We start from the raw sequence: 14,402 nt of genomic DNA, 5'->3' as shown, positions 1-14,402 counted from the left end.
GGTTCTCTAACAAAGTTACAGTCCCTTATGGTGTGAGTTGCCCCACACCCTTAATCCTGGCAACTATGATGCTAAGATTTCTGGTCTGTTGAGGGTTCCAAGTCAGCTTGTGACCAAGTGAGACCCTTCCCTAGCTAATGACAGAAGAGAATACAAAGGCACTATAAATCAGGAAACAACACATGACCAGCCCGAAATACAGCTTATTTAAGAATGGCAAATCCGGGCTGGAGAGATGGCTTAGCAGTTAAGCGCTTGCCTGTGAAGCCTAAGGACCCCGGTTCGAGGCTCGGTTCCCCAGGTCCCATGTTAGCCAGATGCACAAGGGGGCGCATGTGTCTGGAGTTCGTTTGCAGTGGCTGGAAGCCCTGGCGCGCCCATTCTCTCCCTCTCCCTCTATCTTTCTTTCTCTCTCTGTCTGTCGCTCTCAAATAAATAAATAAAAAATGAAAGAAAAAAAAAAAGAATGGCAAATCCTACCATCCATCAGATTTAACATATAATTTATCCTGACATGGAAGGTGCAATTAGCACTTCCAATTCAAGCAGGTACAGCTATGGTGTAATCCCAGTTACCTTTTGAGATGGCTTTGGTCTCAGTTATGCTGCACTCCTGCTTGGGTCCCACTTTGCTGCGCTGTGGGCTCAGGTAGCCTGGCTGGGTCGCTGCTTTGATCACCTGTGCCGGGTGCTGTGAATGGTGGCTGAAGTTCTGCTACTACTTGTGATCCTCTTCCTCACAGGGTGCTCCCCTGTTCTTCCCTGCTGTCCTCCTTCATGTTTGTTGAGTTTGCGAGCAGGATGGCTTGAGTGGAGAATCCCCTCACCTGGCTTTCCCTGCAGCTCAAGCCAAGCCTTGCAGCTGTGGCCCCGCGGACCTGGTGCCACCTCTGCCGTAGCCACTTCTGCCTGCCTCTGTGGCTCTGCATGCTTTGGATCTCTCCTGCAGTTGGTAATTTCTTATACACCACACTTTTTGGTAGAAGAGTGTATTTTGCTGGGTTTTGGGTTTTTTTTTTTGTTTTGGGGGGTTCTTTTTGGCTTTTTCTCCCCTGGGCTGCTTTGGCATGGTTCCTACACTGCTACCTTAAAATGAAGTCTCTTTCTGTCTCTGTCTTTAATAAATAAATAAAATATTTTTTTAAAAAACATATAGTAAAGTCAGGTATGATGTTGAATGCTATAATCCTAGCACCTGGTAAGTGAGTGTTGTAGACAGCTCCATATTGCTGAGATGAACAGACATTGAAACCAGACACAATTTATGGGAGGAAGGGGTTTATTTCAAGCTTACATATCCAGCAAAATTCTATCAGATGGCAGAGGAAGCTGACTCTCATTCATAAATCCAAGCAGAGAGACACCACCCAACAGCCAGCACAGCCAGAGCTCAAAACCTGGAATTCAGATTCACCCTAGTGATTCCCCCCCCCCCCCCCCCAGTAGCAGGAGTAAGCCTGCTAGGGGCTGAAGCTGCAGACTCAATTTTAGTAACACACCTGAGACTGTGGGGGCATACACTCAAACTGCCTCAGAGAGGTAAGAGGATTTTCAAGTTCCAGACTGTATATAATACGACCCTGTGTCAAACAAATCTATCCCCCACAACACCCCAAAAGTAGGAACATAAAAAGATAGTCTTGAACTTTTCAAATGGAAAATGAGTTGTAAAGAAATAAACTTTGGCTACGTATGGTGACACATGCCTTTAATCCCAGCCCTCAGAAGGCAGAGGTTAAAGGATCACTGTGAGTTCTAGGCCAGCCTGGGAGTACAAATTGAGTACCATATCAACCTGGGCTACAATGAGACTGTACCTTGAACAAACAAAAGCACAAAAAGAAAAAGAAGAAGATAGAAATTTTGTACTGGACCTAGTGGCTCACACTTATAATCCTAATACTTGGGAGACTGAGGTAGGAGGATCACTGAGTTTGTTGAAGCCTGCATGGATTATATAGTGAGTTCTAGGTCAGCCTGGGCTACATGAGACCATGCCTCAAAAACCCAGAAAGCAAGAACCTGTTGATATGAAATTGTAATTATGCAAATATAGTGTACAAATTGAGCTATACAGAGGTATAGGCTTACGGAGTGGGTAGGAGTACCCAGAGGCACAGTTCCCCAGCTACCCCATAGGTACTGACTGAGGCCTTCATGTTCCACAGGGAAAACCATAACCACACTGAGGAGGGCCCCAGGGAAATGAGAGCAGGGGCAAGGGGATAAAACAGTATAACCTGTTACAATATGTGTAAAATAAATAAAAATTTTTAAAAGGGGTCCTGGAGAGATGGATGAGCAGTTAAGGCTCTTGGCTGCAAAGCCTAATGACCCTGATTCCCTTTACCCACATAAAGCCATGTGCACAAAGTGGCACATGCAGCTGGAGTTCATTTGCAGCCGCTGGAGGCCCTTTTCACACCCATTCTCTGTCTGCCTATATATCTTCTCACTACCTTTCTCTCTGCTTGCAATTAAATAAAAATAAAATAAATAATGTTTTTTTAAAAGAGGTACAAGTTTTTCACTAGTGGGTTAAGACCGACGTTAGATATGTGGTGAGAACATAGACTGTACAATTTGAGAAAAACCGTAGCATATAATCAAATGAAAATATCACTAAGTAATAACTAGTGTCTTTTTTCTTTTTAAAGCTCTTGACAGATAATTCTCCGGACCAGGGATCAAATAAGGTTTTTGATCTTTGTGTAGTATGTGGAGACAAGGCATCAGGTAACAATAAAAATAACATCTCTGAAAAAAATTAAAAGGGAAAGTAGCATCTCTGTTAAAGTAACTATGTATATGTTCCTTCTAAGATTGAAAGGGAAAAGAAAGGAATGAAGATGTTATTTAAATGGTTCATACTTATGACTCACAAATTAAACGTTTGTCCCAAGGTTTATTTTAGTTTACTTAAATGTAATTTGTTTTTAAAATTTTTTATTATTATTATTATTATTATTATTATTATTATTATTATTGGGGGGAGGTTTGAGGTAAGGTTTCACTCTAGCCCAGGCTGACCTGGAATTCACTACGAAATCTCAGGGTGGCCTTGAACTCACTCACAGCAATCCTCCTACCTCTGCCTCCCAAGTGCTGGGATTAAAGGCGTGTGCCACCACACCTGCTGTAATTTGATTTTTAATGGCATAAAATGTGGGGTTTTTTTTTTTGTTTGTTTGTTTTTTGTATTTTTTTTCTTTTTATCATGCAAAATTTATTTAGCCCAATTTCAAAGGTCTCCCATAATTTTACAGTTTAAACAGTTTGTATTTGTCCCATAGTGTTAGGACATTCTGATCTTTTTATCTCCCTAACTCCCTCCCAGTTTGTTCTGTTTGCTTTTCAGTTTTGTTTTGTTTTGTTTTTTAATTTGTATTAACATTTTCCATGATTATAAAAAAATATTCCATAGTAATTCCTTCCCCCCCACCCGACACTTTGCTGTTCTTTATATTTTTGAGGTAAGCTCATACTGTAGTCCAGACAGATTTGGAACTCACATTGTATTTCCAGGCTGGCCTTGAACTCAGGGCAACCCTCCTACCTCTGCCTCCCTAGTGATGGCATCAAAGGCATATGCCACCATGCCTGGTGATATAATATTTTGAAGAGTTAGGAAACATTTCACTTCTGGAAAGTAAACACACACACATACACACAATTAAAAGTGGAGATAAGATATGTCAGCAGAATATTTTAAAAGTGAGTTGTGGGGCTAGAGGGATGGCTCAGTAGTTAAAGCGGTTGCCTGCAAAGCCAAAGGACCTTGGTTCTATTCAGGAACCACATAAGCCAGATGCACAAGGTGACGCATGCATCTGGAACTCTCTCCCCACCCCTTCTCCCTTTCTCTCTCAAATAAAACTAAAAGTGAGTTGTGTTTCTTCATAGTATATTAAATTGTTAGTGTGCTGAGTCCTGTTTCAGGAATGTGGAGTCATTTGAATTAGTAAAGTAAGAAAAGCTTGTACTAAGCTCCATTCAGATTTAGACATAGCTGATAGAGCTATTCTCCTAAGTACTAACAAAGCCCGACCCTGCCTAGCTTCTAAGTTAGATGGGATCTGGCCAGGATAGTATGGGTATATACCTGAGTGAACTGTGACAAGGGTTCACTTTCCTTGGTACCAGCTCCATGCTGGTATCTGCTCTTACATATCCACAAATATTACTGAGATAGAGTTTAATGGTTCAGTTTGTTTTTATTAACTTTCCTAAGTTTCATTACAAAGACCATTAGAGCTTTTTCTATAGTAGGTTTAAGATGTTGATGGCATGCAAAAGAAATGGCCTATAAAGGAACAAGTTAGTCAAAATGTAATACCTTACTAAGTTTCAAAAGTAGAACTTGTGAAGGGAGATTAGTATATTACTAACATGAGCTAGCATTTTTTTTTCTAAGCATATTGTATTCAAATTAAGACATCTTTTATAGGTAGAGAGGGAGCTCAGTGGTAGAGTGCTTGCTTAGCATGTACAGGCTCCTAAACTCAATCCCCAGCTCTGCAGAAGAAAAAAATCTGTCATGTAACATGACAAAATGGAAATTTATAAGTGGTCTCAGGATTAAAAAAAAAAAAAAATCTGGGGGCTGGAGAGATGGCTTAGCGGTTAAGGCATTTGCCTGCAAAGCCAAAGGATCCTGGTTCAACTCTCCAGGACTCACATAAGCCAGATGCACAAGGTGGCGCATGCATCTGGTTTTTCTGCACTGGAGGCCCTGATACACCCATTCTCTTCCTCCTTTCCCCTCTCCCCACTCTCTCATTCCTTTTTTCTCTCAAATAAATAATTTCTCTCTAATAAATAAATAAAGTAGATTTTTAAAAAAAAATCTGTGCCAGGGCTAAAGAGATGGCTTGGTGGTTACGACACTTGCCTGTGAAGCCTGAAGACCCATGCTCAGCTCTCCAGATACCATGGAAGCCAGAGGCACAAAGGCAAGGCAAGTGCAAGGTCGCACATGTCCACTAGGTGGCACAAGCATCTAGGGTTCAATTGTAGCTCAGGCCCTGGCACTCACTCATTCACTCTCTAAAAATAAAAAGAAAAGAAAAAGAACTAAAGAGTTTTAAAAATATTTGTTATCAAGCCAGCCATGGTGGTACATGCCTTTAATCCCAGCACTCAGGAGGGCAGACGTAGGAGGATCACCATGAGTTCAAGGCCACCCTGATCATACAGAGTGACTTCCAGGAGCTTGGAGTTGAGTGAGACCCTACCTCAAAAAAATCTGTATCAATAATGGAATTTTAGGTAATTTTGCCCTGTTTCTTGTGCTTTTTTGTGGGGGGGGAGTCAAAATTTGTAGAGCTGGAAAAAAAAAGGGTTAGAGAGATGGCTTAGTGATTAAGTGCTTGCCTAACCCTAAGGATCCTGGTTCAAGGCTATTCCCCAGTACCCATATAAACACACAAGGTGTCACATGCATTTGGAGTTCTTTTACAGTGGCTGGAGGCTCTGGTGCCCCCATTCTTTCTCTCTCCCTCCCTTCCTCCTCCTTTCTGTCTGTCTCTCTCAAATAAATAAATAAAAATAAACAGAAAAACTTGTAGATTTGGTGGGAAGGCAGAGCTCCTGTAGACTATGAGATTACTTTATTGTTAATGTTGCATTATAAAATAAATTTAAAATTATATTGTTCAACTTGTCACAGAATATAGTTGTTTCATTCTTCAATAATGCCTAAAAATTTTTCTTGTCAGAATCTCAAAAAGTTTTAGTTTTCTCTCACATATGAAAGTTCATTTCATTTCTTATCTATAACATGTCTCACACTTTCTTAAATATTTTCTGTTTAGGGCGTCATTATGGAGCAATAACTTGTGAAGGCTGCAAAGGGTTTTTTAAAAGAAGCATCCGAAAAAATTTAGTGTATTCCTGTCGAGGATCAAAAGACTGCATTATCAACAAGCACCATCGAAACCGCTGCCAGTACTGCAGGCTGCAGCGCTGCATCGCCTTTGGGATGAAGCAGGACTGTACGTATGGCAGCCGTGGCTGCGTGTGAGTTAGCGCACCCACACGCTTAAACATGTTCTTTCCCTCAGTAAGCATTTTATTGAGATAAAAGCATAAAATGGGCTAACAAAGTAGAAAACAATATCCAAGGTGAGAGGTGGTAACATAGGAGTGGGAACATAAATGCTGATGTAGGTGGGACTCACACTGGCCATTAAGGCACTGTGGAATGTCAAGAAATGCTACAAGTAAAAGAATGGGACTCAAGATGTTCCTCACTTCATGATCCACGCCTTTTAATATACGGTTTTCCAAATAAAAATATAAGAATATGTATTTAGTCTTCTACAAAGATTTTGAACACCTATGTAACAAGCATGTATTTATAGTCGGAACTTACCACCCCAAAGAGCGTAACCAATTATGTACCAGTATACTTTGTGATTAAAGTGCTACAACGTGAGTAATACTGATTGAGAGAGCTCTTGGGGTGCTAGGACCTATACTTGGAATATGCATTAGCTTATTCTCGTGACATTTCTCTGTAGTAAGTACTGTTATTACACATTTTACACTCATCTTAATGTTAAAAAGCTCGCTAAAGGACATAGAAGTAATAAGTAGCAGAATTTAGAGTTGAGTCCTGGCAGCTATTTTTTCCCTCCACCCCAAAAGAAAATGTACATTTAATACTTATATTGGCTTCTTTTTTAAAGTATTATAAAATCCCTATAGTTAATGCATATATGTAGAAAAATTACACACAAACACATACCATACAGCTTAATTACTTATAAAAAAGAAAATCTCACCAGATGTGGTGCAACACACCTTTAGTCCCAGCACTTGGGAGGCAGAGGTAGGAGAGTCACTGTGAGTTCAAGGCTACCCTGAGATTACATAGTAAATTCCAGGTCATCCTGGGCTAGAGTGAGACCCTACCTTGTAAAAGCAAAAAATAAAATAAAATAAAACCAGCCTCCAGTGGCTGGGGATATGGCTCCACATGTAAAGTGTTTGCCATGCAAGCATGAATGTCTGAGTTTGGATCGCTGGCACCCACAAAAACGCCAGGTGGTACACACCTCTAATCCCAGCACTCAGTAAGCAGGAGCAGCTGGTCTCTGGGGCAAGCTGACCAGCTGGACTACCAATCAGTGAGCTCTGGGTTCAGTGAGAGACCCTGTCTCAGTAAATAAGGTGGAGAGTGATGGAGGTAGACATTGGACATCGACCTTTGGCCTCCACTTACACGTGCACGTGTGCGCCACACATATACATGTAAACACAAACAAAAGCCTCCCTCCCTAGAAAAGATCTTAGGTCATATTTTATTATTATTTTCAACTGATTAAATTTCACTTTATGGTTTTAAAGCTCTGGTATAGATGAAGATACCTACTTCATTTCTTCTTTCTTGACTGAGCTTTTTTTTTTTAGTTTTTTAACTGTATTTTTATTTATTTGAGAGAGAGAGAAAGAATGGGTGTGCCAGGGCCTCCAGACACTGCAAATGAAATCCAAACGCATGTGCCCCCTTATGCATCTGGCTCACGTGGGTCCTAGAGAATTGAGCCAGGTCCTTTACTTTGCACACAAATGCCTTAACCACAAAGCCATCTCTCTAGCTTTTAGAAAAGCTCCTCTGTATCTTCTAGCACAGGAGTAGGGAATTAGGTAGAAACAAAAGAATAAGCTGTAGATTGACCAGTTTTACAAATATGGAGCAACTCCACTGAGCCTGTGTATAATGTGTAAAGATTGGTTATCTTTGGGATTCAATACGGTAGCAGTGTCTCCCACTAGCCATATTGATAACATAGAACTTAGACTTGTAATTGTCTGTGGGTGCAATGCTGTGGAATAACCATTTAGCATACCTTCTTCATAGCTGTTCAGTGTGAAAGGAAACCTATTGAAGTGTCACGAGAAAAGTCTTCCAATTGTGCAGCCTCAACAGAAAAGATCTACATCCGGAAAGACCTTAGAAGCCCATTGGCTGCAACTCCAACATTTGTAACAGACAGTGAAACTGCAAGGTATAGTATGGCTGATTCCGTAGTTGGCCATGTATTTCTTTTCCAAGTTGGAGGTTAGACTGAAGTTTGTATTTTTTTGTTCCAGGTCAGCAGGACTGTTGGATTCAGGAATGTTTGTGAACATTCATCCATCTGGAATAAAAACAGAGTCAGCTGTACTAATGACACCAGATAAGGTGTGTTTCAAGCCATTTAGAGACTCTAGTGGTGGTGCACATTGAACCCCTGGCTCCATGCTCTTCTATAGGGCAATAATCTCTGTCCCCAAACTAAAACTGTTAAAACTAAAAGCAAAAAGTATGTTTTAAAATCTCTTCCATCACTTTTGTCAATTGATTTGATTTTTGTTTTTTTTTTTTTCTTTTTCTAGGTAGGGTCTCACTTTAGCCAAAGCTGACCTGGAATTCACCATGTATTCTCAGGTGGCCTTGAACTCACAGTGATCCCACCTCTGCCTCCCGAGTGCTGGGATTAAAGGCGTGTGCCATCACACCCAGCAATTTATTTGATTTTAAATATTCTCCATTACATGTGGTTGTTTTAAGTACGGATTAGCAGTCATTTGATTCATTTTTTATTATTCCACTAGAATTGTTTATGTGCATGTGTACACGTCACAACACATGTGTGAGGAGTCTGAGGACAACCTATTTTTGCCACTGCTTGTGTGACCATCTGCCCCCCTCCCCATGAGCTTCCAGATAATTCCATCTCCTATTACAACAGGTCATTGGGATTGCAGAAGGATGCACTGCAGTCCATTTAGCTTTATGTGCTGAGGAATGGAACTTTGGCCAGCAAGCTGCTGAGCCATCCTTTTAGTCCCTAGAATTTGATCTTCAACATAAAAAAGCATGGTTTGAGAATTCTTCCCAGTTTCTTTTATCTTGAAGTAAAGTTATCAGAAAATTAGCTTATAGTAAATAACCTTGGCATGCCTCTAATCCCAGCAATTTAGGAGGCTGAGTGAAGTATGACAATTGCTACAAGTTGAGGCCAGTCTGGTCTGCTTAGTGATGACAAGACTGACTCAGGACACATGTGAAACCCTGTCTCAACAGAAACACACCAATAATAAACACACAATTCTTACCCTTATTTCTTTTGTTTTCCTTGGTAAATTTGTTAGTGTCAAAGTACTTAATACTAAAAGAAAAGAGAAATCCCTAACATACCTCAGTCAGAATACTCACTTGAGTCAAGTAGGAATAAGATGGTATAAGCCAGATGCAGTAGGTGGCACTTGCTGGAGGCCCCGGTGCACGCATTTTCTCTCTCAATAAATAAATTTTTTAAAAAGATGGTAACAATCCTCTGATTATACATCCTAGTCATCCAAATTCTCCTGAAGATTAGAGCAGTTTTTCATTCAACATGGGTTCTACACAAAAAAGGTTTCTATTTAGATAAAGCATGTAAACTTTGTCATTTTCAAAAACCCCCTATGAGAACAAGAACTAAAAATTTCTCCTGGGCTGGAGTGATGGCTTAGTGGTTAAGGCACTTGCCTCTGAAGCCTAAGGTTCAATTCCCCAGTACCTACATAAGCCAGATGAACAAGGTGGCACATGTGTCGGGAGTTTGTTTGCAGTGACTGGAGGCCCTGTCCTGGTGCACCCATTCTCTTTCTCTCTCTCTATTTGTTTGGTCAAGATAGAGTCTCACTCTAGTCCAAGCTGACATGGAATTCACTATGTAGTTTTAGGCTGGCCTTGAACTCACAGTAATCCTCCTACCTCTGCCTCCCTAATGCTGGGATTAAAGGTGTGTGCCACCACACCTGGCTTGTTCATTCTCTCTCTCTCTAATAAATAAAATATATATTTTTTAAATTTCTCCTAAAAAGATTTTAGAGAGTCTGAAATGAACCTGTCTCCGTGTGTAACGGATCTGGCTTTATAATGAACCTGTCTCCGTGTGTAACGGGATCTGGTTTTATAATGAACCTGTCTCCATGTGTAACGGGATCTGGCTTTATAATGAACCTGTGTCCATGTGTAATGGGATCTGATTTTATAATGAACCTCTGTCTCCATGTGTAACGGGATCTGGCTTTACAATGAACCTGTCTCCGTGTGTAATGGGTTCTGGCTTTATAATGAACCTGTCTCCATGTGTAACGGGATCTGGCTTTACAATGAACCTGTCTCCATGTGTAACGGGATCTGGCTTTATAATGAACCTCTGTCTCCGTGTGTAACGGGATCTGGCTTTATAATGAACCTGTCTCCATGTGTAACGGGATCTGGCTTTATAATGAACCTGTCTCTGTGTGTAACAGGATCTGGCTTTATAGAACTCAAATTCGCCTTAGATTTGCCAGAGTTGCTTTGTATTTGTCAGGTAATATTTCGGGCAGGGATTCTTAGACTTTTCCGCTTGCATCCACTTTTTGCCTGAGAGATTTTTATTGTTTTGTTTTTCAAGGTAGAGTCTTGCTGTAGACCATGCTGACTTGGAATTTACTCTGTAGTCTCAGGCTAGTCTTGAACTCACAGCAATTCTCCTACCTCCGCCTCCCAAGTGCTGGGATTAAAGGCTTGTGCCACCATGTCCAGCTACCTGAGAAATTTTTTTGTTTGTTTTGTTTTTCAAGGTTGGGTTTCACCCTAGCCCAAGCTGACCTGGAATTTATTATGGAGTTTTAGGGTGGCCTCGAACTCACAGTGATCCTCCTAACTCTGCCTCCCAAGTGCTGGGATTAAAAGTGTGCACCACTATGCCTGGTTTACCTGAGAGAGTTTTGTGTGATCCTAGGTATAGAGGTATATTAGATAGGTATCAAAATAAGGTACTTATTTTGATAATAAACCAAAAAGAAATTTACATTAATAGCTAATCATTTACTATAATTATTGTATTGTTTTATATATGATTTTACCATTTGTTAAAGATGAAAGCAATTTGCACACTATTGAGATACAATTTTTTTTTTTAACTATTTATTTATTTGAAAGAGAGTCAGATGGAGAATGGGCATGCCAGAACCTCACCGCAAGCATAGTCCAGACACATGTGCCACCTTGTGCATCTGGTTTTTGTGGGTACTGGGGAATCACACCTAGGTCCTTGGGCTTCCAGGCAAGCATCTTAACCGCTAAGCCATCTCTCCAGCCCTGTATTTTTTTTTTTATTTTTTTTTTTTTTTTTATTTTTTTGGTTTTTCGAGGTAGGGTCTCACTCTGGTCCAGGCTGACCTGGAATTAACTCTGTAGTCTCAGGGTGGCCTTGAACTCATGGCGATCCTCCTACCTCTGCCTCCCGAGTGCTGGGATTAAAGGCGTGTGCCACCACGCCCGGCTTTTTTTTAATTTTTATTAACATTTTCCATGATTATAAAATATATCCCATGGTAATTCCCTCCCTTCCCACCCCCACACTTTCCCATTTGAAATTCCATTCTCCATCATATTACCTCCCCATTACAATCATTGTAATTACATATATACAATATCAACCTATTAAGTATCCTCCTCCCTTCCTTTCTGTATTTTTTTTTTTAATTTGCAAGTGGAGAGAGAAGATACAGAGGAGGATAGAATGGGCACGCCAAGGCCTCCAGCTGCTGCAAACTAACTCCAGATGCAGGTGCCAGCTGTGCATTTGGCTTTACATGGGTACTGGGGAATCTAACTCAGATCATTAGGTTTCGGAGGCAAGAGCCCAAGCTGCTGAGACATCTTTCCGGTCCCTATTTATTTTTAAATAAAAATTATATCTTGGGAGGGGCATGGTGGCGCATGCCTTTTATCCCAGCACTTGGGAGGCAGAGGTAGGAGGATTTCTGAGAGTTCAAGGCCAGCCTGAGACTCCATAGTGAATTCCAGAGCGAGACCCTACCTTCAAAAACCTAAAAAAACAAAAATTAAATCTTGGGAGCTGGGGTAATGGCTCAATGGATAAAGCACTTGCAACATAGTCGTGAGTACCAGAATTGAGCTCCTCAGCACCCACATAAAAAGTTGGACACAAGATGGGCATGGTGGTGCATGCCTTTAATCCCAGCACTTGGGAGGCAGAGGTAGGTGGATCACCGTGAGTTCGAGGCCACCCTGAGACTCCATAGTGAATTCCTGGTCAGCCTGGCCTAGAATGAGACCCTACTTCGGAAAACCAAAAAAAAAAAAAAAAAAAAAGGACACAGCATGCCATGACCCAGGATGATTAGGGACAGTTGGGAGGCAGGAGAGTCTGAGTCTTGTGGTCCAGGTAAGCAGACTTGACAGAGAGGTGAGCAGGAGTCCCTTCCTCGTAGTGGAAGGTGAGAGGACCAGTCCCCTAGGTTGTCCTCTGACCTCGGCACGCATCCACGGCACACGGCTGCCCTCCTCACGTGTGTGCGCACAAAGGATTAAGTCCTGGCCGCACATTTGATGTTGCGGGATGTAGAGCACTTTCATTGTTTTTCAGAGTTGTTAAATCAGGTTGTTAAAGACACTCGTTTGCAAAGCCTATCAGCACAAGCACGATTCTCCACCCATGTAAAGCCACTGGTGTTCTGGTTCTCTCCCTCCAATGAATAAATAAATATTTTTTTAAAAAATCAGGGGCTGGGGAGATTGCTTAGTGGTGAAGGTGCTTGCTTGTGAAGTGTAAGGGTCCAGGTTAGATTTCTAAGTACACACATAAGCCAGATGCACAATGTAACACATGCATCTGGAGCTCATTTGCAGGGGCAAGAAGACTTTGCATATCCTTTCTCTCTGTATCTTTCTCTTCATAATGAATAAATGAAAGTATTTTAAAAAATCGGGCTGGAGAGATGGCTCAGCTAACAAAGCCTGATGGCCTGGGTTCAATTCCTCAATACCCGTGTATAAAGTGAGATACACAAAGTGTTGCACGTGTCTGGAGTTTGTTTGCAATGGCAGGTGGCACTGGTGCGCCCATTTTCTTCCCTACCCTCTCAAATAAAATACTTTTTAGGGCTGAAGAGGTGGCTTAGCGGTTAAGCGCTTGCCTGTGAAGCCTAAGGAGCCCCGAGGCTTGGTTCCCCAGGTCCCACGTTAGCCAGATGCACAAGGGGGCGCACGCGTATGGAATTCGTTTGCAGAGGCTGGAAGCCCTGGCGCGCCCATTCTCTCTCTCTCCCTCAATCTGTCTTTCTCTCTCTGTCTATTGCTCTCAAATAAATAAATTAATTAATTAAAATAAAATAAAATACTTTTTAAATATACAAAAGGAAAGCCAGATGTGGCGGCGAATACCTTTAATCCCAGCACTTGGGAGGCAAAGGTAGGAGGATTGTCATGCATTTGAGGCCAGCCTGAGACTACATAGTAAATTCCAGGTCAGCCTGAGCTAGTATGAGACCCTACTGTGAAAAACCAAAAAAAAAGAAGTTACTCTGATCTAGACTGATCTAGACAAAAGTAGCTTGACCACAGTACTCAGTGGTAGAAGAAGTGAGCAGTGACTTCGCTCTGGAAATACGGGGACAGTAAAACAGTATCCAGCATAACAAAATCTCTTCAGAGGTGTTTGTTAACAAGGACATGATTGCAGTGTTTTGAGAAAGGAATTTTAAAGCAGTAAAATTTAAAAATTTTTACTGCTTTAAAACAAAAATAAAATGGGCTGGCAAGATAGGTCAGCGGTTAAAGCACTTGCCTGCAAAACCTGACAACCCAGGTTCAGTTCCCCAGTGTCCACATAAAGTTAGATGTACAAAGTGATGCTTGCATCTGGAGTTTGCAGGAGTCGGAGGCCCTGGCACGCCCATTCTCTCTGTCTCTTCTGTGTGTTTGCTTGCAAATACATATATGTCTTTGCTTACAAATAGATAAATAAAAATATATATAGGGTTGGAGAGATGGCTTAGCAGTTAAGGTCCTTGCATGCAAAGCCATAGGACCCAGTTCAGTTCCCCAAGACCCACATAAGACAGATGTTGAAGATGGTCCATATGTCTGGAGTTAATTAGCATTGGCTGGAGGCCCTGGCACTTCCGTCCATCCCATCCATATATGTATGTATGTATGTATGTATACACATACATATATATAATTTATTGGGCTGAGGAGATGACTCAGAAGTTATGCTGTTGCTTGTAAAGCCTGGTAGTCCTGGCTCGATTCCCAAGTACCCACATGCACCATGTTATGCTTGCATCTGGAGTTTGTAACAGCAAGAAGCTCTGGCATGACCCATAGTCTGTCTCCTCCATCTCTTTCTCTCTCTCTCTGCTTGCAAATATAATTTTTTAAAAATTTAAAAAGGAATTTATTATGTAGCCCATAATTTCTTATCATTGATGTTTTAAAATACATATATAAATTAGTTTCAATTAAATCAAAGCTCAGCCAGGCATAGTGGTGCACACCTTTAATCTCAGCACTCAAGAGGCAAAGGTAGGATTGCTGTGAGATCGAGGCCACTCTGACACTATAT

The 14,402-nt window shown here is 41.3% G+C and overlaps 1 protein-coding gene across 10 annotated transcripts in view; it reads left to right on the top strand.

Moving 5' to 3' along the window:
- Nr2c1 (nuclear receptor subfamily 2 group C member 1) overlaps nt 1-14,402 on the top strand; it is a 58,604-nt gene that overhangs the window by 17,747 nt on the left and 26,455 nt on the right. For all 10 annotated transcript variants that reach the window (XM_045152658.1, XM_045152656.1, XM_045152661.1 and 7 more), the window contains 4 exons: nt 2,658-2,736; nt 5,814-5,993; nt 7,865-8,012; nt 8,098-8,188. In XM_045152658.1, the coding sequence (XP_045008593.1) occupies nt 2,658-2,736; nt 5,814-5,993; nt 7,865-8,012; nt 8,098-8,188 (498 nt within the window). The remainder of the gene's footprint in view (nt 1-2,657; nt 2,737-5,813; nt 5,994-7,864; nt 8,013-8,097; nt 8,189-14,402) is intronic.

The sequence above is a fragment of the Jaculus jaculus genome, chromosome 6 (assembly GCF_020740685.1).
Source record: "Jaculus jaculus isolate mJacJac1 chromosome 6, mJacJac1.mat.Y.cur, whole genome shotgun sequence".
NCBI lineage: Eukaryota > Metazoa > Chordata > Mammalia > Rodentia > Dipodidae > Jaculus > Jaculus jaculus.
This window is presented reverse-complemented; position numbering and strand designations above follow the sequence as displayed.